This window comes from Portunus trituberculatus, chromosome 18, assembly GCF_017591435.1.
Source record: "Portunus trituberculatus isolate SZX2019 chromosome 18, ASM1759143v1, whole genome shotgun sequence".
Classification (NCBI taxonomy): domain Eukaryota; kingdom Metazoa; phylum Arthropoda; class Malacostraca; order Decapoda; family Portunidae; genus Portunus; species Portunus trituberculatus.
The window spans coordinates 2,257,107-2,280,394 of NC_059272.1; the positions used below are offsets into that span (position 1 = coordinate 2,257,107).

At 41.1% G+C, this 23,288-nt stretch overlaps 2 protein-coding genes across 6 annotated transcripts; one reads left to right on the top strand and one right to left on the bottom strand.

Moving 5' to 3' along the window:
* The first annotated feature begins 1,062 nt into the window (after window positions 1–1,062).
* Window positions 1,063–7,217, top strand: LOC123505410 (cyclin-dependent kinase 1-like). 3 transcript variants are annotated; one of them, XM_045256647.1, is made up of 7 exons: window positions 1,063–1,194; window positions 3,484–3,684; window positions 4,129–4,267; window positions 4,468–4,623; window positions 4,873–5,036; window positions 5,304–5,445; window positions 5,694–7,217. In XM_045256647.1, exons 2-7 carry the CDS (start codon window positions 3,491–3,493, stop codon window positions 5,796–5,798), a joined length of 900 nt encoding a protein of 299 aa, XP_045112582.1. In that variant the 5' UTR covers window positions 1,063–1,194; window positions 3,484–3,490; the 3' UTR covers window positions 5,799–7,217. The 3 variants fall into 3 exon arrangements, with proteins under 3 accessions (XP_045112582.1, XP_045112583.1, XP_045112584.1); XM_045256648.1 differs by having other exon boundaries at window positions 3,487–3,684; XM_045256649.1 differs by having other exon boundaries at window positions 1,162–1,183.
* On the bottom strand, window positions 7,218–22,328 carry LOC123505408 (male-specific lethal 1 homolog). 3 transcript variants are annotated; one of them, XM_045256646.1, is made up of 7 exons: window positions 21,846–22,328; window positions 19,133–20,324; window positions 16,334–16,372; window positions 15,530–15,666; window positions 15,053–15,177; window positions 14,381–14,584; window positions 7,218–8,726 (listed from the first exon to the last, which is right to left on the bottom strand). In XM_045256646.1, the coding sequence occupies exons 1-7, from the start codon at window positions 22,185–22,187 to the stop codon at window positions 8,723–8,725; spliced, it is 2,043 nt and encodes a 680-aa protein (XP_045112581.1). In that variant the 5' UTR covers window positions 22,188–22,328; the 3' UTR covers window positions 7,218–8,722. The 3 variants fall into 3 exon arrangements, with proteins under 3 accessions (XP_045112581.1, XP_045112579.1, XP_045112580.1); XM_045256644.1 differs by lacking the exon at window positions 7,218–8,726 and adding an exon at window positions 13,403–14,151; XM_045256645.1 differs by lacking the exons at window positions 7,218–8,726; window positions 16,334–16,372 and adding an exon at window positions 13,403–14,151.
* Window positions 22,329–23,288: the final 960 nt, after the last annotated feature.

Sequence of the window (23,288 nt, forward strand, 5' to 3'; positions counted from 1 at the left end):
GCTTAGACACTGGCTGGCGTCACTGTTGCGTCACTGATGTCTCTCTTCAGTGACGTCACGGGGGTTTTCAATCTCGTATTCTTTGTAACAGTGCTCATATCTTCTCTTTCAAATGCTCTCTCTTGTTGGTTTTATGGGTTTTTTTTGTGGTTTGCGGCACTGTTTGTTTGCTTTAACGTAATCATTTCTTTATTTTTACTTGTTTCTTGGTAAAATGAATAAGATTTCTCTGTTAGTTCTCTTTTTGTGTGGGTTTCATGGTATATACCTCTGTTTATTTGGAGATTTCACCGAGATACGCTTAATTTTATACCACTGATGGATTTATAAGGGGGAACATGACCAATACACAGTCCTACACGTGGTAGTAAAAAATAGATAAATAAATAAATCAGAAAATACTGTCTAAAGCCATGAGAGAGGATTCGGACATTATACCCAGGGGAACTCCTCTATCGGACATTAAAAATAACCTAAAATTCAAACCACACACTAATTATGTATTCAAAATTAGGGGATAACAATACATAATAAGAAATTTCTATATAAACAGTTACAAGAAGAGACAAAAGCCATGAGAAAGTAATCGAACAATAAAAGTTATACCGGACACTGAAAATAACTTATAACTCAAGCTACACATTAATTACACACAGAAAACAAGGGAATAATAATAGTACATGATAAAAAAAAAAAATTTCGAAATACATAGTTAAAAGAAGAGACGAAGCCATGAGAGAGGAATCGAACATTTTATACACCTCCCATCAAAAATAACGTCGAATCCAAACCAAACATTAATTACTCGTAAAAAAAAAAAAAACGAAGGGAATAGAAATACATAATATAGAATTTCGAAATACACAATTACAAGAAGAAACAAAAGCCATGAAAGAGGAATCGAACAGTTTACACTAACCCCCCCATCAAAAATAACGTCGAATCCAAACTAAACATTAATTACACGCAAAAAATAAGGAAATAATAATACATAATAGAAATTTCGAAATACACAGTTACAAGAAGAGACAAATTATGAACGTCTATGATTGGCTGGGAGAAAGAAAACAAAGGCAAAGATTGGCTGGTAGAGGCGCGGCAGCTGATTGGCGGGTTTGGATGAGTGCAGAGTGGCAGGCTGAAGTGAAGGAGGGAAGCACGGCGCCCCACGAGTCCCAAAAAGGTGAAATTCAGGTATGTATTCTACCATCAAGCTGTAACTCAGGTGTGCAAGGGCGGGCAGGGAAGGGGAAGGGCTGGATCGAGGGCTAAAGGTGTAAAGGCATCAGTAAAAAGGTTGGTTATTTATACAGCCGGCCATTGCCCCCCTCACCCCCTTCCTTCCTTCCTTGGGCCGTTTGTGAATTAATTATTTGTGTGTGTGTGGGAGTGAAGTGTGTTATTATTATTATTTTCTTTATGGTGTTGTAGGTGCTGGGTGTTATTGGTGTTGTGGGTAATTAATGGCTTGTGGTTTTGTGATCGAGACTGGTTTTTTTTGTGTGTATTTCTTATTCATGCGTTTATCTATTTTTTTTTTATTTCATTTTCTTTGTTATGGTTTACTCCTTGTCTTTCTTATCGGGATCGTTGTTTGTTTGTGTGTTTGTATCCTTGTAGTGAGTGGACACGTTGAAATGCTGTGGGGATTATGATATTGCAACTTTTCAAAATGACCGGTCAGTTAAACAACAAAAATAATGATAAAAAAAAATGAAATACTCAATGATGTTTCTCATTGTTACCAGCCACGAGATCTTGGTGAGGATAAGTAGTGAAGCATCCGGGAGAGTGAAATACCTGGAGATTGTGACGGCAGGGGTGGTGTGTGTGACCTTGACTCCACCCCCGCCACAAGTACTGTGTCTAATGCGTGGCTTGGAATTATGAAACTGTTTGCTCGTGTTTATTGTTGGTCTTTTAGGTTTACTAAGTAACAGATTTTCTCTCTCTCTCTCTCTCTCTCTCTCTCTCTCTCTCTCATCAGATGACACTTTCTCCCTCTCTCCCTCGCTTTCTCCCTCTTCTTTATGTTCTCCGCCTTTCATTCTCATATCAGCTGGCACTTCCTCCTCTCTCCCTCCCTCTTTTTAATTTTCTCCGTCTTTCATTCTCTTATCAGCTGACACTTTTCCTTCTTTCCCTCTCTCCTTTCCTCCCTCCTTCATTTCATGTTCCTCTCCGCCTTTCTTTCTCATATCAGCAACACTTCCTCCTCTTCATTTTCTTCGCCTTTCATTCTCTTATCAGATGACACTTCCTTCTCCTCTCTTTTCCTCTTCCCTCCTATTCATTTTCTTATCCGTCTTTTATTCTCCTATCAAATGACACTTTCCCGGCTCCTTTCCTCTCTTCTCTTCATTTTCTTCTTCGCCTTTCATTCTCTTATCAGCTGACACTTTCCTGCCTTTCCCTCTCTCACTTTCTTCTCCGTCTCTGATTCTCCTGTCAGCTGACACTTTCCCTCCTCTCCCTCTCTCCTTTTCATTTTCTTCACCTTTCATTCTCCTGTCAGATGACACATTCTCTCCTCTCCGTCTTTCATTCTCTTATCAGCTGACACTTTCTCTTCTCCCTCTTTCCTTTCCTCCTCTTTCATTTTCTTCACCTTTCATTCTCCTATTAGCTGACACTTTCCCTCTCTCCTTTCCTCCCTCCTTCTCTTCATGTTCTTCTCTGCCTTTCATTCTCCTATCAGCTGACACCAGTGTTGTTTTGAGTCAATCTTCAGTGTATGAACTAGCTAATGCTCACTCTCACTTAGCTATCTTACTTAATCTCTCTGTACAAAACCACCTTATCCCATAATGTCAGTATATTATCTCTCTTCTATCTGTTTGAGGTGAATATATGAAGGAGTTATCTGGGTATGAGATAATATTTGATGTATGCACTTGCTAATATCCTTCTCTCTTTGCTATCTACTTATTCTCACTACAAAACTCCTTATCCCATTATGTCAGTATCTTATCTCTTTCCTATCTGTTTGATCTAAGTATACCAAATTATCTGGGTAAGAGTTTGAATGTTGGTCCTACATTATCTCCTTAAGTAAGGCTAATGTGTTATTGATTATTTTTAAAAGTTTGTTCTGTTCACTTTTTCATTTTTCAGGATAAAACTGATAAAACCAGTAAGATAATTAGTAAGGGTTTGCCATCCTGTTAGTTATATGAATCTCCTCTGCCTTGTTAGATGGCCATAATACAGAATTCCTCAAGTGTAGTCTAAACTCTACTTGTCATCTCTCTTCCTTCCACACTTGGCCATTCTTTTCATCTGTTTTACTGTCACTCATATTTCCTTCCCCCATTTCACGCTTCACAAACTCATTCTATTGCATTCTCACCACAAATCCAGACCATCTTGAAGCACTACACTTCATCATGTAATCACTTCACTGATTCACTCACACCTGAATCCTTCGCCATGTGTACGCAGCTTTCCCATCTCTCGCTTAACACACCCTCCTGACGTTGACAGCAGCACAATGGATGATTACCTGCGCATTGAGAAGCTTGGGGAGGGAACCTACGGGGTGGTGTACAAGGCCAAGAACCGCAAGACTGGCCGCTTCGTTGCCATGAAGAAGATTCGCTTGGAGAATGAGGAGGAGGGAGTGCCGTCCACTGCCATCAGAGAGATCTCTCTCTTGAAGGAGCTGCAGCACCCAAACATTGTCATGTGAGCCTCCAAGCCACCACTTTTGTATGTAAGACAGTCAGGCTAAGGCCAACTAAAGGCCCACTGCAAGTACAAGTCTCCAAAGAGTTAATGAAGGGAATTGATTTAAAATTATAAGGAAAAGTGCAGTGACACCCTCTTGAAAGGATTGAAGTCAGGTATGGAGAAACACAGAAGTAGGCAGGAGGCTCTAGAGAGTCTAGAGTTTACCAGTAGACTGCTGTTTCTCCTTGCTGTTTTTTTTTTTAATTACACTGAAGTAATACAGCACATACCGTAGTAAGTACTAATAGTACCTTGAGAACACAGTATATACACACTAAGGCAAATTAATTGCCTAAACCAAACTTTGTTTATTAGAAAAGTTGAACTGAGAAAGCAATGACGTGTTTATGCTTCAGTCCAGTTTAGTTCATGTCTTGTAATAGTTATTATGTTGTGTAGGCTTGAGGACGTCCTGATGGAGGAGAGCAAGCTTTTCCTTGTGTTTGAGTTCCTTAACATGGACCTCAAGAAATACATGGACTCACTGCCATCTGGGAAATACATTGACAAGAAGCTGGTCAAGTCATACTGCTACCAGGTCAGTAGTCATGTCTTGCCTTTACTAACCTCCCATTGAACAGGATCTCAACTTGGTAAATACACTGAATTGTAGATGTGTGAAAGTCATGTGGACATTACATTGACTGCAAGAGTGAGCAAGTGGTTTGTATCTTTTTATAAGTGATGTCTTAGTGAAAGATCCTTCATTAACATTATTTTCTACATAATTTCTTGCAGCTGTTCCAGGGCATCTTGTTCTGCCACCAGCGGCGTGTCCTCCACAGGGATCTCAAGCCCCAGAACCTGCTCATCAATGAACAAGGCGTCATCAAGATTGCCGACTTTGGTCTGGCTCGGGCGTTTGGCATCCCTGTGCGGGTGTACACTCATGAGGTGTGTCCGAGTGGGAATGGCGGTCCCTAAGGCAGTCTCGGTACTGGTGATGCCCTGCTGTGTTTCATGATCACAGCATGTTTTTATTTAATTTACTTGGATATTATGAATGATTATGTTGTAGCAGTGCAGAGGTGTATTTGTATTCTTTTACAGATTGAATCAATGTTACATGCTTCCCAATAACACTTCATTGTGAGAGCTGTAATTTTTTCATGAGAAGTTTAAGAATGTATTTGTGGCATGCAGGTAGTGACACTATGGTACCGTGCCCCTGAGGTCCTCCTGGGATCTGCTCGTTACTCCTGTCCTGTTGACGTGTGGTCCCTTGGGTGCATCTTTGCCGAGATGGTAACAAAACGCCCACTCTTCCACGGCGACTCTGAGATTGATCAACTTTTCCGGATATTCAGGTGAGTGGCAGTTGAGTATGGTCTTCCTTCACTGCTTGGGAACAAAGTAGCTTTTCTTCCTCTTACACATCACAAGTCTTCCAGTACATAGAGCCAAGCGATATTTTTGTCTGAATCAGTGAAACATGTCTCCTCTCAACAGACTATGATAATGAAATACACAAAAGTAGATTTAATTATTCACTTCCCTCTTGAATAGCATTATTTAAAGTCCAAGTGAGTAAAGGTGAGCATTAAGACACTAACCTAAGCACTGACTGTTTGCAGAACACTAACCACTCCCACTGAGGAGAACTGGCCTGGCGTAACACAGCTTCAGGACTACAAGACAAACTTTCCCAAGTGGACAGACTACAATCTGGCCAACTCCGTCAAGCAGATGGACAGTGATGGCCTTGACTTGCTATCAGTGAGTATTCTTTTCTCCACTTCCATCAGTTATTTTTTTTCTAATAATTCTGTGTTTCCTGCAGATGAGAGGCTGTTGGTTGCTTGTCAGCTATCAAGGAATGGGCAGAGTACATTTGTAATATTCAGCCACACTGACTCATTCAGCATGATTCCTTGAAAAAATCATGACTACAAACAAATCCACCTCAGCCAAAACCTTTAATGATTTTCTTGGTGAATTACTACTGTATTGTTTTCCACTTCCAGAAAACCCTCATCTATGACCCAACAAAGAGGATATCGGCCAAGGAGGCATTGAAGCACCCTTACTTTGACGACCTGGACCGCTCCTCCCTGCCAGCCAACATCTGAGGCCTCCGGTGCTTGTTGTCTGAAAGGGAGGTCACACAGGGGCTTCACTTCTGAGGCCTGCAAGTGTCCTGCCCTGCCTGCATTCACCCTAGATGTGCTAGACATGCTGAGGATCGGTAGCGTTTCCTGTGTGTCCTGTGCGTGGATGTTCTTTGGTGACTGGTGTATCTCAAGTTTGTGGAAGGGTTTGATGATTTTCTTCTATCTGTCTGTCCACCTGTTTCTTTCTGTGTATATTTATTCTGATGTCTCATCCTCAGAACTCCTCAGAATTGTTTCTGTTCATACGTTTTAGCCTTTGCAAATTCAAGACCTCACATTTCCTCTTTTCTCTCCAATATGGTGTGTTCTCCTACAGGGAATCTTCCTTCATACCCACAGCAACTACTGAATTCATCAATCATCCTTCTTGTAGTCTCCACGGCAGTTGGAGTTCCTTTGGTTTTATTGCTTGTGATGGATACAAATGGTGTAAAGCAGCCCATTGAAGTCAGGTATTTTTGTTTAGGATAAAATGCAGCTCTATTGTGTTTGAATCTTCTACTTGTGATTCTTAGTCTCTCTCTTTTTTACATGCATGAAATATACACATTTGTGTTTCTTAGTCTTTACTGTTTATAAAGATATCTTTCCAGGTTCAGAAAATTATTCAGAAAAATGTACCTAGTTACATTCTTGTTTACATCAGCATCCAGCTGGATACTTGAAATTTGCACCGCTAACTCTTTAACATTAAGTAGTATTTATGACTTCCACTACCTGTCCTGCTTTGGTGAGTGAGGTCTGATGGCTCTCAAACACTGCTGTACCTTGCTGGCTGTCTGTCTATCCTGCCTTTGAGCTCTCCCTGCATCTTCATTAGAGCTCATCTGTGTACTTCACTTGTACGGTGCATACACCTCTCATCCACACACCACTGTAGACTGATTTCACTGGTTTGTCTTTCCTTAAGTTGTTGACCAGCAGTAAGCATTTGCTGTATTTTCCACTTGTGTTTTGCAGCTTTTACTGTGCTGATAGAGCTACAGTATACTTTGAGAGAACAACATTCTTGATCAGTGGAATGTGATACGCTATCAAGTTGCTTACTTGCTGCACTGACATTCCAACAATGAAGGTGAAAAATACTCTCAAATGTAATGGGAAGCTGCTATTATGGTTTCTATATTTTTAGTTGTCATTGTAGGCAAATAACTTGTTACTGATGAGGCAATACATGTGTGTCATCTGCTGTGCTCTGCTGTATCATTGATAGCTGAGGGAGCTGCTCATCCAGAGGCATCTCACTGTATCCCTTTTACTAATGAACAGTTTTCTGGAAGCTATTTATATGCTACACGTGCTGGTGGTTGTATTATGCACTGGGTTTTTGGATAAATTCTGTACATGCAAACATGATCACAGTAAATCATACAGATATTTGATAGTTTTTTTTTTTTTTTTTTATTTATTTCTAATATCCTAATGTGTCTTTATACCATCTCCCAAATTTTGGAAGAGTTCACAAAAATATCTATGTACATTATTAATATATACTTCCATTTCATATTTAATTTTAAAAAGTATACATATTAAACAAAGACTTATCAACATTTATGTAATACAACTAATTGTATTTGTACTCTGATTTTAAAACAAAATACACAGCAGGTTCCTTTATATAATTGATCTCTTAAGGTAAAACTGAGAATAAGGGTAATTCTGAGGATTCCTCTGACAAGCTGCACCAGTTTGAAAAAAAAATATATGCAACCTTTTCTATATATCAAAACATTGTACTCTGCATCAAACTAATTAAAAGAGCTTGGGCTAAATGGTTAAAATAAAAAAAGGCATTGCTAAGGAGAGGCCCACATCTTTCAGTTCCATCTCTACACACAAAGTCAATGACACTGTCATGCAATGGCAAGTGCCTGGCCTTTACACCTACTTCAAACAAACTGAATATCATTCCATAATGTTAGTAGACTGCATAATGACCTTAATATTGGAACACAGCCATGGGTAAAGTCAGGGATGGGCTTAACAAGACTCACTCCTTGCATGGTGGTGCAGTTTGATGGCCACAGGTTCAGTTGAGATGAAAATACAAAAATATTCACACAAGATAAAGCTAAATTTTCCTAAATGTCTTACTCTAGAAATATCATAGTCAACAGCCAAGGAGGTGGTTAAGCTGGTATGGTTTGTCAACTCCCACATAATAAGTGCCTAAGACATGTCAAACAAATTAAGTAAGAATATTGTCATGATGGATTTGTGGGCCACAATAATATATGATGGGCTGCATCTTACCCACCCCTGAATTAGGTAGTGAAAAGTTAAAAATATTAGTTCAACAGCTAAAATTCACTTGGAAGACCCTCATTTTAGAACTTTTTACAATACATAGAAAATTTTGCCATTTCAGCTTTACCTTAACATTTCATCAAATAAAAAGAGACTTGCTACTCTTTCACTTCAATGTTCTGCATAACTAAAGAGTTGGGGGCTGTGGTGCCCTCTCTGTGAGTGCCAGGAAGGGACAGCAGCAGCCTTCCAATCAACCAAGGTCAATATGTATCAGCATCCACAATGCTGTTCATTCTTGCAGTATTTAAGACCACAGTCAAACAGCATGAAACAAAGGAGATAACCAAAACTTCCTCCTCTGTTTTTCCTTTTCCATCAGCATTTTTTTTTTTTATGGAAAAAAAAAAAAAAAAAATAACATTCTGAATGGACACAATGTGAGGAGCCACAGTGCTCAAAACTAGGCATGAAATGTGCAGAGGAGGCTCTGAGGTGGTAGCCAGGATTAGGTGTGTGGGGGAGGGGCATGACTAGCTTGGGGGGAACTATTATTATTACACTTCACAGGATTGTCTTCAGTAAAGCCTCCAGATTTGTCTGCTACATTTCATTGCCAATCAGATGCACTCAGCTCACCTCAGAACAAAATAGAAAAAAAGGAAGGAAAAAATGCATGGTTAATACAACAGCTAACACAAGCATATTGTCTCTCATTTTTACTACCTTACTGCCATGCAGAAGTGTAGTATAAAAAAAGAAAAAAAAGTTGGTTATGGATAACCCGAAGAAACACACACTGAGGACTTTTTGCCTCCTTCATACAACTCAAAAATGCAGAAAACTTAAGTTCACAATGCAAACACACTTAGTTAAATGAATGCACTTTGGAAGAAAAGATTGCAATATACTGAGGGGAGAAGACAATAATAGAAATCTAAAATAAAACAACAGGAACACCACATGATGTTCTAGCCTTGGTAACTCCTCATTACCATCACTATGATTACTGATCACACACTAAAAGTAATATCAACTGCAAATTTTAACCTGGACAAGAATGAAGGAAAGAAAATACTGAAGTATAATACAAAGATGGGGAGTAAAAAGATCTTGAACTGGATGTTTGATGTGAGCCGTTTTAGTGATGCGTGTTGAAGCCCTACTGTACGTCTTGTGTAGGACAAGGAAGGATCCTCATGAATAGATGTCAATCCCAACACACCAATCCTAACACTATTGCTACTAATGCACCACCACCACCACCACCACCACCACTGCCCCCCACCCACAAAGTGACTCCATGAGTGGCAGTAAGCCCACCGCCACCACTGTGTGGGTGGGGCGCGAGGGGGAGGGTGAAGGGCAGGTGGCCATGGTGAGTCTGAAGGACTGGCACGACACAGGTCTGCTTTGAGCTATGGAGTTCCATTTGTTGCATTTCCATTATCAAAAATATATTATTTGAATTGCCTTTCCTATCAATTTCCTTATTCTATGTAATCTTACACTGATAATACGGGAAAAAAAAAAAAAAAAAAAAAAAAAAAAAAAAAAAAAAAAAAAAGTGGAGAAACTGTCTAGCCACAATTACTAAATCTCCAACAGCACCCTTGATTTGCACTCTGGCCAAGCAGACTCATGTCATGCACATTAAATATTTCAATAAGGTGTTTTGTGTACAACAAGCAGGAGGCAGCAGCATCAGCTTTGAACAGGTGGTGCCACAAGCACTGTGTGTGTGTGTGTGTGTGTTAGAGATGCACCAATGTACTGGTATCAGTGGTATTGGTCTATTTAACGAGTATCAGTATCGGTATTGGCTGACTTCCTGCCAATACTATCAATACTTAAAAAAGAATTTATTATATTATGTATCTTACTCTGCAAGCTGTTCTGTTTAGCAGAATTTGGATGTTTTATAGCGATAAAAATAAATTAATGAGAATGCCAAATTATTTAGTATAATACAGCGCATTGAGTCTATGGTGCACAGTAATAGAATATACTCTGGTAAAGTCACTACTGCTACCGATGTGTTTGAGACGGTCAGTAGTGGACTTGAGGCTCTGCTACGTCCCCTCACTTCAGAGTCAGCACATAGACTGCAATCTGCTGCTATGTGTATGTGACTTCAGGCTTGCCAATTTTATGAATTTCTTTTTCTTGTTATCTAAAGGATTTTAACTCTTGACAGGTACACTATAAATAACAATTCTAGTTATAAGACAGCAGTATATATGTGTAAGTAAACAAAGACACTATTAAAATACTGTTGCAGGTGTTTCTTCTCAACTTTTGCTCTGCCATCTGTAACCCATTATTCTGTAAAGAATACTTCAAATGATTCAGATGATAGACTAACAGAATCATCACCCATTGGCTCCCAGGCTAAGCACTCAGGAACATTAAGCTATATATGAGAAAAAAAAAAAAAAAAAAAAAAAAAATTTAAGGTAAAATGAAACAGTGCAGTTTTAGGTAAGGCAAAATGTTCTAGTGCCAGACTAAACTTGACTTGATTTAAGGTAAAAATGCAACAGTAGTTTTTGTTAAGACAAAATATTCTAGTGCTGTCAAGATGTCGTACTCTGTTAAAAAGAAACAGTTAAAAATGCAGTTTCATTAAAACAGCTATTATTGTTTTAGCCAGGTGTCAAAATGTTTAAGTTTAATAATGTTAAACTTAACACATACCCTGCAACTGCCAACGCGGCGAACTCGCCCGCACTATAATACAAACAAATATATTGTCATCACGTCAAACCAGTGAAGTGAGAAGAGCAGTGTTATCTGAGAGAACATTCAAATGAACTGGCAACCTCAAAATGTTTGCCCACTGGTGAGTCTCATCACATACTGTGAAAAATCTATGACTTCTCTGTGATACAATCCACCGGTGGACATACTTTATTTGTCAATATTCAGTGTCTCTATACAGTATTATACTTTTCCTCTCCTAAATTTGTTTATATATTTTTGTCTCTGTTTTACATATTTAGAAAATTAATGCTGCACAGTTTTATAGTCAACTTAGTTCAACAGATGAGAGAGATAAAATAAGATAATAAAGATGATATCAGGAAAATCATGAAATTATGAACAGATCAATAAGGAAAATTATTGAAGCTTATCAAGGAAAGTCCAATTGTGATCTCAGTTTGAATTATTTGTTACAGAAAAGTTTAATGTTTTTCTGAAGGAAAAATGCAAGCTAATACAAGAAGACTAATTTTCATATCATTTTTATAACACTAAAAACTAAATAAGCTTCATATTATTTATCCATCAGTGTTTATTATGCCCTCCTAAACATACTGTTTAGTGAAATTTTACTATATAATCCAATTTCTATTAATAGTAAGATTAAAATGTAATATATGTGAAAACTGTTGAACGACCCACCCACATTGCAGGGAATGTGGAGAAAAAAAAAAAATAAATAAATAAAAAAAAAAAAAAAAAAAAAAAAAAAAATAAAAAAAATAACATATGACTGTGGGCAACAATGTTACAGATTAGTTTCCAGTGCAATGTTATCTGTATCAGTAGTAGTATCAGTATCGGCCCAATTTTGTGGTGTTGGTATCTGTCAAAATTCTGGTATCAGTACATCTCTGGTGTGTGTGTGTGTGTGTGTGTGTGTGTGTGTGTGTGTGTGTGTGTGTGTGTGTGTGTGTGTGTGTAATTCACCTCGGTCGTCTGCTGGTCACCCAGCCAGTCTTCCCCATTACGGAGCGAGCTCAGAGCTCATAGACCGATCTTCGGGTAGGACTGAGCCCACATCAACACACAATACACATCAGGAAAGCGAGGCCACAACCCCTCGAGTTACATCCCGTACCTATTTACTGCTAGGTGAACAGGGGCCACACATTAAAAGGCTTGCCCATTTGCCTCGCCGCTTACCAGGACTCGAACCCGGGCCTCTCGATTGTGAGTCGAGCGTGCTAACCACTACACTACGTGGTGTGTGTGTGTGTGTAATTCACCTCACCTCGGTCGTCTGCTGGTCACCCAGCCAGTCTTCCCCATTACGGAGCGAGCTCAGAGCTCATAGACCAATGTGTGTGTGTGTGTGTGTTTCACTGTTTGATCTGCTGCAGTCTCTGACGAGATAGCCAGACGTTACCCTACGGAACAAGCTCAGAGCTCATTATTTCCGATCTTCGGATAGGCCTGAGACCACACACCGATGTGTGTGTGTGTGTGTGTGTGTGTGTGTGTGTGTGTGTGTGTGTGTGTGTGTGTGTGTGTGTGTGCGTGCCACTGTCTGAGCATCTGTGTGGAAGGTAGTAATGCCACTTAAGAGAGGAATGACATGCATCATATTGCACAGTTTACATTGTATAGTATCTACACTTTCCTTGCTCCCACTGCTTGCTGCCTGTGATGGTACATTTCATTGTACTTAAAGACAGATGGAAGATGCTTTATGTTATTTACAAGGTCTGTTCACACTTGGCATGTATGTTTACATTAACATCATATTCAAAGCCACATCGAGTTGGATCAAACTGCGAGACAGCATGATGAGAAGACTTGTGCAACATCACACTTTGAAACACTATCCACCACGTATTAAAGTTTTTCTTTGTTTTCTACACTAAAAGAAAGTTTGAGATGCATATAACAACATCCACTATGTTGCCATTGTATGTTTCTGAGTGTCCTCATACCTCTCTCGTCAACTAGCAACATGTTCTCTTCAATTTTCATGAAAGTTGAAAAAATTTCCATACATATTAGAACAAGATTCCATTAACGTATCCATCCCTTCATTGGACGGGCCACCAGGAGACTTGAACAGCCTGTTGTGGACAGCAACACCTACCCCTGCCCCTGGTGGCCACGGCCCCAGGTGAGGCTTTGTCAGTGGACACGACAGCTGGTTGTACTCAAAACTTTGTGTTATTGCTCTAGAACTAGTCAGTGAGCACCAGCCACAGCAGTTCAACATTGCAGTACACCCTGGTCAGTTGGGACTGCACTAATCACACTGAATATCTCTCCTAGAAGCCAAGTGTGCCTCAGCACCACGCAGCGCTGCCATGCCCTGTACTAAACACCTTCACAACAAACAATAATCACAAATGGAATGTTCACAGATCAAAGCAGACCTATAATGAAAAAAAAAAAAAATAATAATAAAAAAATAAAATAAATAAAAAAAAATAAATTAAATAAAATAAAAATAAATAAATAATAATAATAATAATAATAATATGAAATAAAATAGAATAAATAAAAAATAAATAAACAAAAATGAAAATAAATAAATAAAAAAATAAATAAATAAATCAAATCAAATCAAACAAAATAAAATAAATAAATAAAGAATAAATAAACTGTTAAAAACTTCATTCAAAATATTTCTTATTCAGAACCCACTAAAACTATTCATTCATTTCATTTTTGTTAGTAACTGGTGGCTAAACACTACAACTGAAGACATGACGCTGCCAACACCTCCCTGAAGTGCACCAGCAACAATAGAAAAAAATGCAATTCCCGTCATCTGAGGATAAACTAATATGATGAACCTTATTGCTTGCAACATTTACAGAAAAATTTGTAAGAGGCTCAAAATTCTGCATTAATTTGAACATCAAAAGAAGTGCTGAAGTAAATGTATACTACTGAAACACAACGCTGGCAACAACTGTACAACATGCCAGACATCTGCTACTTCCTTTGTCTGTCAGTGGTGAGTCACTGACGTATGGAAAGTTTGCATTCTGGTAAAGATGCAACACTTAAAAAGTAGAGAGGCTGTTTTGAACCAAGATATAGGACATTCAAAATATCAAACAGAAACTAATCTGTATCTTGGTCTATCAAGTAAAGCAATAAAAGGGAGAAGGAAAGCCTTACTCCTAGAGACAGACTGTAAAATCCCAAAAGAAGTGTAACAATGAGAGAAAAAAATAAAACTCCTGAATAAGAACCTCCTACAATTATCACACTCTGTACCGTGAAACCAGCCGCCCTCTACGGCCTCTTCCTGCGCCTGGTGGATATCCCCTCCTGGCAGCGACCCGACAGCCACGGTAATGAAAACTCCCTGAAACACACACCACCATTAAAAGTGTCCTCTCCTCGTCACAATAAAACCTGTATCTTTCACTGCTTTGTTCTCTCATCATGACTACTTCAAAGGCTACGGAAGATTGGTAGCTAGAAGATGACACAGACAGAGAAAGAAATGATGACCAGGAACATTTTCAAGTTACAAATAAGATAAACAGTATCAAGACAAGAGGAGAGAGAGAGAGAGATGCTGCAGCACTCACTGGGGGGGTATCCTGGCCATGGGCTGACCGAAGGCACAGACAGGGAGATAATCATCCACCAATAGGTAGAGAGCAGACTCTGGGTTAGGCCAGAGGGAGCGATTCCCCGTAGACACCTCCGGCTCACTGGTGTTTTGCCGACCCTCATAGCGCTCCCGCAGACGCTCATAGTGCCGCTGCTCCCTCATCCTCTGAAGATCCCATCTGGAAGGTAAGGGGTAGTGAGGCTCGGGGGAAGCTAAGGGAGGTGTGAAGCTATCATGGAGGATCAAAGCGCAGTTGAAAATAGAAGTGTGGGTGTGGTGTGCTGCTGAATCAGGTGTGCTGTCTGGGCTCTCTCTGTGTCTGTATGATGCTGGTAAAGTGTGAGTCTCATATCAATATTCCAGTGACGAGTAAAAATGAGCACACTACCATGGTTACAAGTACTGCAATCTGCTTAATCAAGAAGGGCTGCAACATGAGGTTAGACTAGCCTACCCTTGGTACCAGGAAATTTAAACCTAAGAATCTCAGTTGTGAGTTAAGTGCACCAAGAACATAGCTGTGAACCACCAAACCTTAAGATAGATAAGAATGTGTACATAAAATAAATAAATCTGGTCACATTACCCAGCAGATGTTAAAGTACAACTGCTGCCTTACAGTTCCAGCATCCCTGCCTCTCATTACCTCTTGCGCCTCTTCTCGTCCTGCTCGGGCTTGGAGTGCCTCTTCAGAAACACCTCATCCTCCAGGTTTTCCGTGCCCTCCATCACGTACAAGCTAGTCAGGACCCGCGTGCCCCACTGAGGGATCTGTGGCAGGGGCATGGAAGGCAGCTGTTTATGCACCGATCTGTTAGACTCTCAAGGTCAAATGTGGTGTTTCATAAAGGGTGACGGTCTGTCAGTGGGAAGGGTGAAATCAATAAAAAGTAAAAAGCCTGAATAAGAATGTAAATCCTTGAGATCTCAGAAGTTACAAATACACTGAAAAACTTAATTAGAATACAAATATGAATGTGTTATGGATGTATTCATAAGTGCATTCAAGAAAATTTCTTGTTAAAAATAACTTGATTTGACTTGGCAAAGCAGTGTCAGTTATCATTGCTTCCTGAACCACGACTTGTGAGTGTTGACGGTACAGTGCTGTGCTGGTGCTCACCTCCACCTGCGACTGTGACTGTAAGCATTCCTCCTCTGGGTTAGGGTCATGCCTGAGGGAGCCATAGGGAAGGTAGTAGGCCACACTGGTATTGAGAATCCCTTCACCCCGCACTGCTCGGCCTGTGGGTGGCTGGCCTGCAACACACACACACACACACACACACCACTGCTGAGTCATGTGGTACAAAAATATCAATGAATAACTGGAACTCCTATTAACTCTCACCCTTTGACACCTCAGAGGCTGGAGTGAAGCTATGATTTAATGCCAACTTTCTTACTTTAATATTTATTTCCATTGGTAGAGATGACACTGAATCAGCCAATGAGGTAGAGCAGTGTTATAGGAAGACCTTGAATAACAGAGATTACACAAAGATATATATATACACTTCTTGACTGTAGTTTCTAATTACAATACTCAGTGATTTATGTACTCAGCTGGTGTACTGGTAAATCTTCTTAAGGAAAGTCCACACTGGTTCACCTCCAGCCCAGCACCTTACCTGGGGCCTCCTCACATGCACCCAAATAATAGAAATACTGCATACACACTTTATACTTTGAACTGATAGAGGCAAATATGCATACATGACATTCAAGTAAGCCTCAGTAACCAGCTAAGAGAATATGAGGAGGAAGAAATGCACATACAGGTCAGACACACAATGGGTGAGGCAGTCCACCCCTCGGCCCCCATGCCGGCCTATTCAGTGTGCAAGGCTCTAACATTAACTGAGAGTCACACAGTAATAGGTAGTGAAGCAGGCCACTCATCCTAGACACAGTGCTGTCTTATTACCTTGTTTATCATCACAGGGGTGTCCTCTGCACCAACGCTCTAGGTCGTGGAAAAGGATATTTTAGGTTCAGTACAGTTTATGTTTTTGTTGTAAATCTACATTAACAGCTATATAAGACTTTTCTTCTCATATTTTGATTTCATGGACATATCAAAATTACTGACAATTATATTATTTCCTTTTGGCCTCTGAAGGAGATGATGAACCAAATCAAAAGACTGTAAGGACATGTACTTTTAGGAACAACTGATGGTCCAATCACACCCTACAAGCACAGAACCTTTTATGGTCCCTCAACCAGCTGGCTGGAAGCTGCTCAGGCTCTCGGTGCCCTCAAGCCTTCTCAGATCCCTCACACCACCCATCACTAATGCAACTAAACAAACATGTAAAGTAAAAATGAGTAAATAAATAAATAAAACAAATGAAAATAAAATTCAGGAAAATACTTAGTCTTACACTAAACAAAGACAAAATCTACATCCTGTCCTCTTGTTCATTAAGTATGACTATCAATTACCAGTAAAATGCAACCTTTCCTGTTCCCAACATCAGTACCTGCCCTACTGCTGTCCCTCACAACACCGAGACCAAACAATGCTTGCCTTTGAACACTTGAGCTTCTACAACTAATCACTAAGAGAAACCAAAGCACAATTCCCTCCTCCCGAGCAGCAGCAAGCTATACACACTAACAGTCCTGCATTGCCTGTCTCTTATCAGCCACCATGTGCACCACAACTGCCTGTGGCGATCAAGCAAAACATTACCGAGTTGTCCCACTGAAGCCAACGAGTGGCTGGGAGATTGTAAGCTCACTGTGACAATGACACATGACATCCCAGCATGTCCAAGTGTCTAATGATATAACATCAAATGTAACTTGGCACAAATAAAGAAAATTCTCTGGAATGATGACTCATTTCTTTAAAAAATTGTTGCATAATATGTAATTGTATTTTTGAGGCTTTTCAGCAGATTTGATGAAACTTTGGACTGTATCTATCATCAATCAGCATGAGGTACAGAGGACAAGTAAGAGAAATTTAAAGCAATGTAAGTAGAGGAGTGTGATGCCGGTAAGGAGCTGACATGGACAATAAAGCCAGGTGCACAAGATGCCATCACACACTAATTCTTCTCAAACACAGAAGTGATAGTGGTTGCCACATAACAAAAAGATAACAGTAAAATCACAAGGTTTTGTTTACTATCAAGAAATATTTAACAGTTATAATCTTACAAGATTTATAATTTTTTTTTTGCCCACTTTTTAAAAATATGCAAGATTGATGCTTTTAATCACAATGAAACTTCCTATCACTTGGCAAAATCTATAACAGAATTACTTCAAACTTACACTAGTAACATTCACAGAGAATGGGCTGCAATATCTACTGATTCATATCCCACACAAAGGATCAAGTGAAAATTGATGTGGTTTATGCAAAAGAATATTTATATTATTCATAAATTTGAAATGCTCATGAATTTAACCAAATCTCTCTCTTTCCATCAAGTATATAAAAAAAGTATTTCTAGAGGTTAAACAAAGCCATACACCACTGAACCCCAATATCTGCCACAACCAAGCTTGGTTCTGCTACCTGACAAGACAAGGCATCTGATACATCAATGCAGGCCAAGATAAAAACAGGCCACGTCAAGTCTGGATTGTTACCTTTTCTCCTCTACCCATGCAAGAAGCCACTCTTGCAGGTCAGTCACCAAACCACACATACAAAGGTGGTGGTGCACTAAGTGTGGTAACAAGGGATGTAGGTACATTAAGTACACAGCCATTCACACCTGCAGCTGCATGCAGCCACACCATCACTGACTTACTGCACACACAAACCATACATCATTGTCTTCACCTCCACACTAAATACTGCAAAACATGTGACTTGCATCACTGACAATTGATGAATACTTCAGCATTTTACTGAGGATTGTAGTTGCAAAGTCAGTAGGATAGAGAAACTATACATTTCCACAAAAATACTTCAGATAACATGGCAGTGGCCAAGAGCTGTGTTCAGGTCTCCCAGGTTAAACACAACTAACTGGTAGGTACGTGTAGCAAAAAGGAGGTTGGTATCACTATATTCTTTGTTTTTTCTTAGTGTTGACAACACTAGTGTTCATGGTGACTTATAAACTGGCAAGCAGTGTAAAGTACAGTGCCCGCACACACCAGCAGCACAGCACACCTGGAAGGCAGCAATGCCACACCCAGGCGTGATATGGAATCCAAAAGTGTCCTACTGCTCACCAGAGGAGTGGTGCATTAGTAGCCATGTTAGCATGTGACATACATAAGCATGGCAGAATGGCAAGCCAGGATGATTTTTTGCTGTATTGGATTGAAATCTTGCCATTACACTCAGCCATGCAAAAAGTTGAAGAACTGCGTCAATTTATAACACCTATTACCCAAGAGGAAATCAAGATTAGCAGCAGTTTAGTATTTACAAGTTCCAGCTACAGTTAAGGTCTCTTTAGGGGTTGTACTCTAATTACTAACAATGATCGAGAAGATGAAAGCTGAAGCAGATCTGTTCATGCAGGTAAGTCACCAACTAAAAGAAAAGCATTAATATCCATAAAGTACTAATGGGTTAGTGTCTTTCCACACACACACACACACACACACACACACACACACACACACACACACACACACACACACACACACACCTCTGACATATCTGACAGTCCTCAAGTGCCTCCCACTTCCTCTCCCATGCCTCCCCAAGTGGGGCCAGCTACTCAAGGCAGGCACACAAGACACTCACCTTTGAGGAGCAACTTTTGGCGTAGCTTTTTTGTCTCCAGGGCCGCTGCACGGGAGGTGGGGGTGCACGGGCGCTCCAAAGCTGAGACCGGAGAACTCTGGCTGGTTGGCTCCTTTGCTCTCTCCTTGGGCCGGTCCCTGGAGCGCAGGTTGTGGTTGGTGGAGTCCACAGAGTCATCACTTCGAGTCCTCTTGGCAACTGTCTCACCCTCGCCCTCGCTCTCCAGCCGCCGCTTGGGACCGTACCGCCTCTCGCCGCTCCGGGGTGACTCCTTCCTCAGTGGATCTGGCACCGACTCACTGAGGCCCTCACTATCTGTCAGGCTGCACTCATTGGCTTCGCCCCGCGGGTACCTCTCTCTTGGGGAAGTTTTGGGTGACGTGATCTTTGGTGAGGTTCTCCGTAGTGACTCTAATCTTCCAGGCGAAGTGATATTGCCCATTTTGTTTTGTCCAGGCGTTAACCTGCTAACTGGGGAGATTACTTTGTGTGGGGGCGATGCAGGCTCTCCAGGAGGCCTGTTGGCAGGGGAACCTGGCTTGTTTGGCGGCGAGCTGACTCTATTTGACAGATAACTCCCCCTATTAGCTGGAGAAACTGCCTTACTTGTAGGTGATAACTGCTTGGGAGACAAGATTCTATGTGAAGGTGATCCTGGTTTGCCAAGGAAGCAAGAATCTGCTTTTATTTCCAATGGCTCCAAGAGGCTGTTTGGCAACGTACACTTATTGGATGCCTCTCCAATTCTGCCTGGCAGCTCATTGTGGCTGGAGGGAGAGCTGGGCTTACTGGCCGGCGACCCTGACTTGCTGGCAGGGGACCGAGTCTTCCCACCAGGTGAGACACTCTTGTTTGCAGGTGACAGTGACTTAGTACTAGCAGGGGAAGGAACCTTGAGGGAGGGTGAGAGAGAATTAGTGCCTGGAGACACTGGTTTACCTGGTGGGGAGCACGTGATGGCTGCCTGAGAGACAGCTTTGTTTGTGGTGGGTGTGACAGGAGCCCGGCCATGGGGAGAGCCAGGCGTGTTGGAGAGTTCCCCATCCTCATAGGGAGTGGCCTCTACATCATTGTCTGGCTTTGGGGAGACCAACACTTCCACTTGACTCTCAGTGTTGGTATATGCCTCACTTGCCTTCTTCTGCAGACTGAGGGACAGACGGCGGTCAAGACGCTCCAACTTTGCCCGTAGCTGAAAAACAAACAACAGAATGACAATAAGTACATGACAACAGGCATCCATTCTACTGAGCCTCACCAAACAGCTAAAAAACTCCTAGACCTGACCTTACTACAAGAGCACTGAGTTCTATCTCAGTGAATTGAACCCAGAGAATACACTTAAAAGGAAGAATAGTCAACAAAGACGTAAGCAACATCACACCATGGATGCATCACTGACCATTTCATTTGGGTTGTGTTTTTGGGGGAATGTATACTTCCATGCTTGCTAAGAATCTGAAGTATCACTTTCATATATTAAAACAACACTCATCCTACAAGATACATCAACAAGCAATTCACAATTTTTAATCTTTAATGACACTGCAAAGTCTTTACACTTAATAATCAATTTGTAGAAACACTGGAGACTTATAACCTGAGAAAATAATAATGTGTTAATCTAGGTCTAAAAGAACATAAATCAATCCATCTTCTCAAAGTTAAATTAAAATACACAAGCCCTCAGAACATTAGGTGAAGGGAATATGACTAGGTTGGGTTAAGGGAGTGTTGGACCCTTCCCACAATGTGTTTTTGCCTTCACATCCTTCTCTTACAACATTAACAAGGGAATAATGGGAACGTTTGGGGAAGAAAACATTAGAATCCACCTTTACCGTTCACGTGTGGGCAAGTCATGCACACTACCTAAGCTATAGGCCAGTAAAGGTTTGAATACTTGGTAAGCTTCACATATCATGCATTTATTCAAGCAGTGTGGGCTTAAATGACATGCTAATGAAGAACTCCCGTACAGTATGAGGACCTGTCAGACAAAATATATCTGATGCCGGGTCAAAACGTCACGGAACGTCAGAGCAAAGGATGGCTGGAGTGAGACCACCACCACCAGGTCCTTGCATCATGTTACGCTACCATTACGTTATCTTCCTCTATTAAGCACTGGGCGTGATGACATTCCCAGATAGTGGTGTAATTAAAATCGTGTTATGGTTTGGAGTCCAAGGGTGGAGGCGTGGGGGCCGGTGGGCGGTTATGAGTAAGGTTAGAGCATAAGAGCGGAGAGCGGGGCGGGCAATCAGCTGACCGAACCCTTCCCGCCATTCATCCCTCGCCTCGCGCTCACTTCTCACCAAATCCCATCCTTGACAGGCACCCAACTTGCTCTATACACTTTCAAATGTCACTAATTTGGACCGTGACAGGTGAAAAAGCCGCACTAGTAATTATAGCGAGGTGTTTTATCGGCTGCCAGACGCTCATTTGACTACTACAATTACTACTATAAGTACTACGCCATGATGGACTGAACCAAAACAACTTTGCTATTTATCGCCTGTCACCTTCACTACACCACCCAAGGCCATTCCCACTGCCAGGCACGAATCAGAGGCCACCCACAAGCCTAATAAGAGCTAAAAGAGGCACATGACGAGTCTAAATAAGAGGAAATGAGGAGCCATGAGCCGGGAAGATACTAGGATACACTTAAAAAATACACCGATTACATGCAAAGAGGGTTACTAACGTTGTCATTTTCGTCCCGTAAGTTCTTAATCTGCTTCTCCTTGGCCAAGAGTTCGTCTGCCTGCTGCTGTATGAGGTCCAGGTGTAGCAGGATGATGTTCTTGAGGTGCTGCACTTCGATGTCCTTTTCAATGGACGCCTTTGAATCTGAACATCCTATGTACATGTGGTCGAGTTCCACGGCCATTGCCAACTTATTTTCACTCGATTCCGAAGTCGTCATAGGAGACAGGCCCCTCCCTACACGTCCTTCTACGGACCCCTCCTTCCCCCTCCTCGCCGCGACCACCACCTCCTCTAGTGCATTGTTATCTCCGTTGTACACAGCCACTCTCCTGGGCATGTCGTTCTCCAGTCACTTGGGAAGCCAGAAGGGACGTAAGTCTTGCATCCTACCAAGTCTCGGGGCCGCTGCTTCTCGGAGACGGCGGTATATGGGAAGAATTGGTGATATACGCAGCACCTCCTCACAGCCTCTTCGGCCGAGTGTTGCAAGTTCGGTGCTCTTCCTACTTCGACGCCATATTCAAAGTTTGTTGTCAGTTAAGCCTAAGCACACCCTTTATACTTATTGAATTTGCTTAAGTAGTAAAATAAATTTTTTGTTTGTGGTCCAAAGTAATGGTGTTATGCTTAAAGGGTGGGGCCGAGATACAACAGACCCCAAAGGTATTCGGAAACAACAGGTTCCGTGATATTATTCTTTACCATTTTTAGTATCTAATTATAATTGGCTCATATAAGCCTGCCAATATTATTTCAGAAGTAATATATTTACTTAATACTTACATCTATCTGTTTTTTTCAGTCCTATTGATAATTGTCTTAACTCTGAGATCACAGATAAAAAAATATCAATGAGTGACGGTTATACGTTAAATCTAAATATCAGCGATATGGATAATTTATTTTGATATCCCGTATGAATTTAGTAATATTTGCATGCTTTCTTTTCCACTCACAGTGGTTTCCACGGTCAATTAAGAAGGTTCACATAATCTCTCACTGATACGGTAGCTCCCGGCGCTCCATATCCCTCTCCCTCCACCCCACCCGCCCTCCCAGCGCCAGCCGAACCCCGCCGAGTGAGTGAGTCAGTGGGATAATGGAAATCCAGGTGACTCAGGATCGCTCGTGGGCTTGGATCGGCAACTCCATGGTACAATAACTTTCGTTATTCGTTATTGTACCATGGGCAACTCGATCCTGTCGGTCGAGGACACATAAAAGACAAGCAGGATAAAAAAAAAAGTCTCCTGAACACTAATTGTCCCTATATCTAGCACGCCACATTATCTCCATACACTCTTTCACAGCTTCGTTCATCCTTTCATTAGTCTCTAGAAACTACATAGTCCCAGCAGTAACACCATTCATTCCCTTCCTGTTGTCTCCATTCTTTCATTCTCTCTATGTCTTAATTCAATCAGAATCATTTGCATGA

Excerpts from the sequence above, each read along its gene's own strand:
- LOC123505410 (XM_045256647.1), top strand. The coding sequence starts at position 3,491 with ATGGATGATTACCTGCGCATTGAGAAGCTTGGGGAGGGAACCTACGGG. Across the intron at positions 4,268-4,467 it reads TCAAGTCATACTGCTACCAG|CTGTTCCAGGGCATCTTGTT; the intron begins GTCAGTAGTCAT and ends AATTTCTTGCAG. Across the intron at positions 5,446-5,693 it reads ATGGCCTTGACTTGCTATCA|AAAACCCTCATCTATGACCC; the intron begins GTGAGTATTCTT and ends TTCCACTTCCAG.
- LOC123505408 (XM_045256644.1), bottom strand. The coding sequence starts at position 22,187 with ATGCCCAGGAGAGTGGCTGTGTACAACGGAGATAACAATGCACTAGAG. Across the intron at positions 20,325-21,845 it reads TACGGGACGAAAATGACAAC|CTACGGGCAAAGTTGGAGCG; the intron begins GTTAGTAACCCT and ends TTTGTTTTTCAG. Across the intron at positions 14,585-15,052 it reads GACGAGAAGAGGCGCAAGAG|ATGGGATCTTCAGAGGATGA; the intron begins GTAATGAGAGGC and ends CTTACCTTCCAG.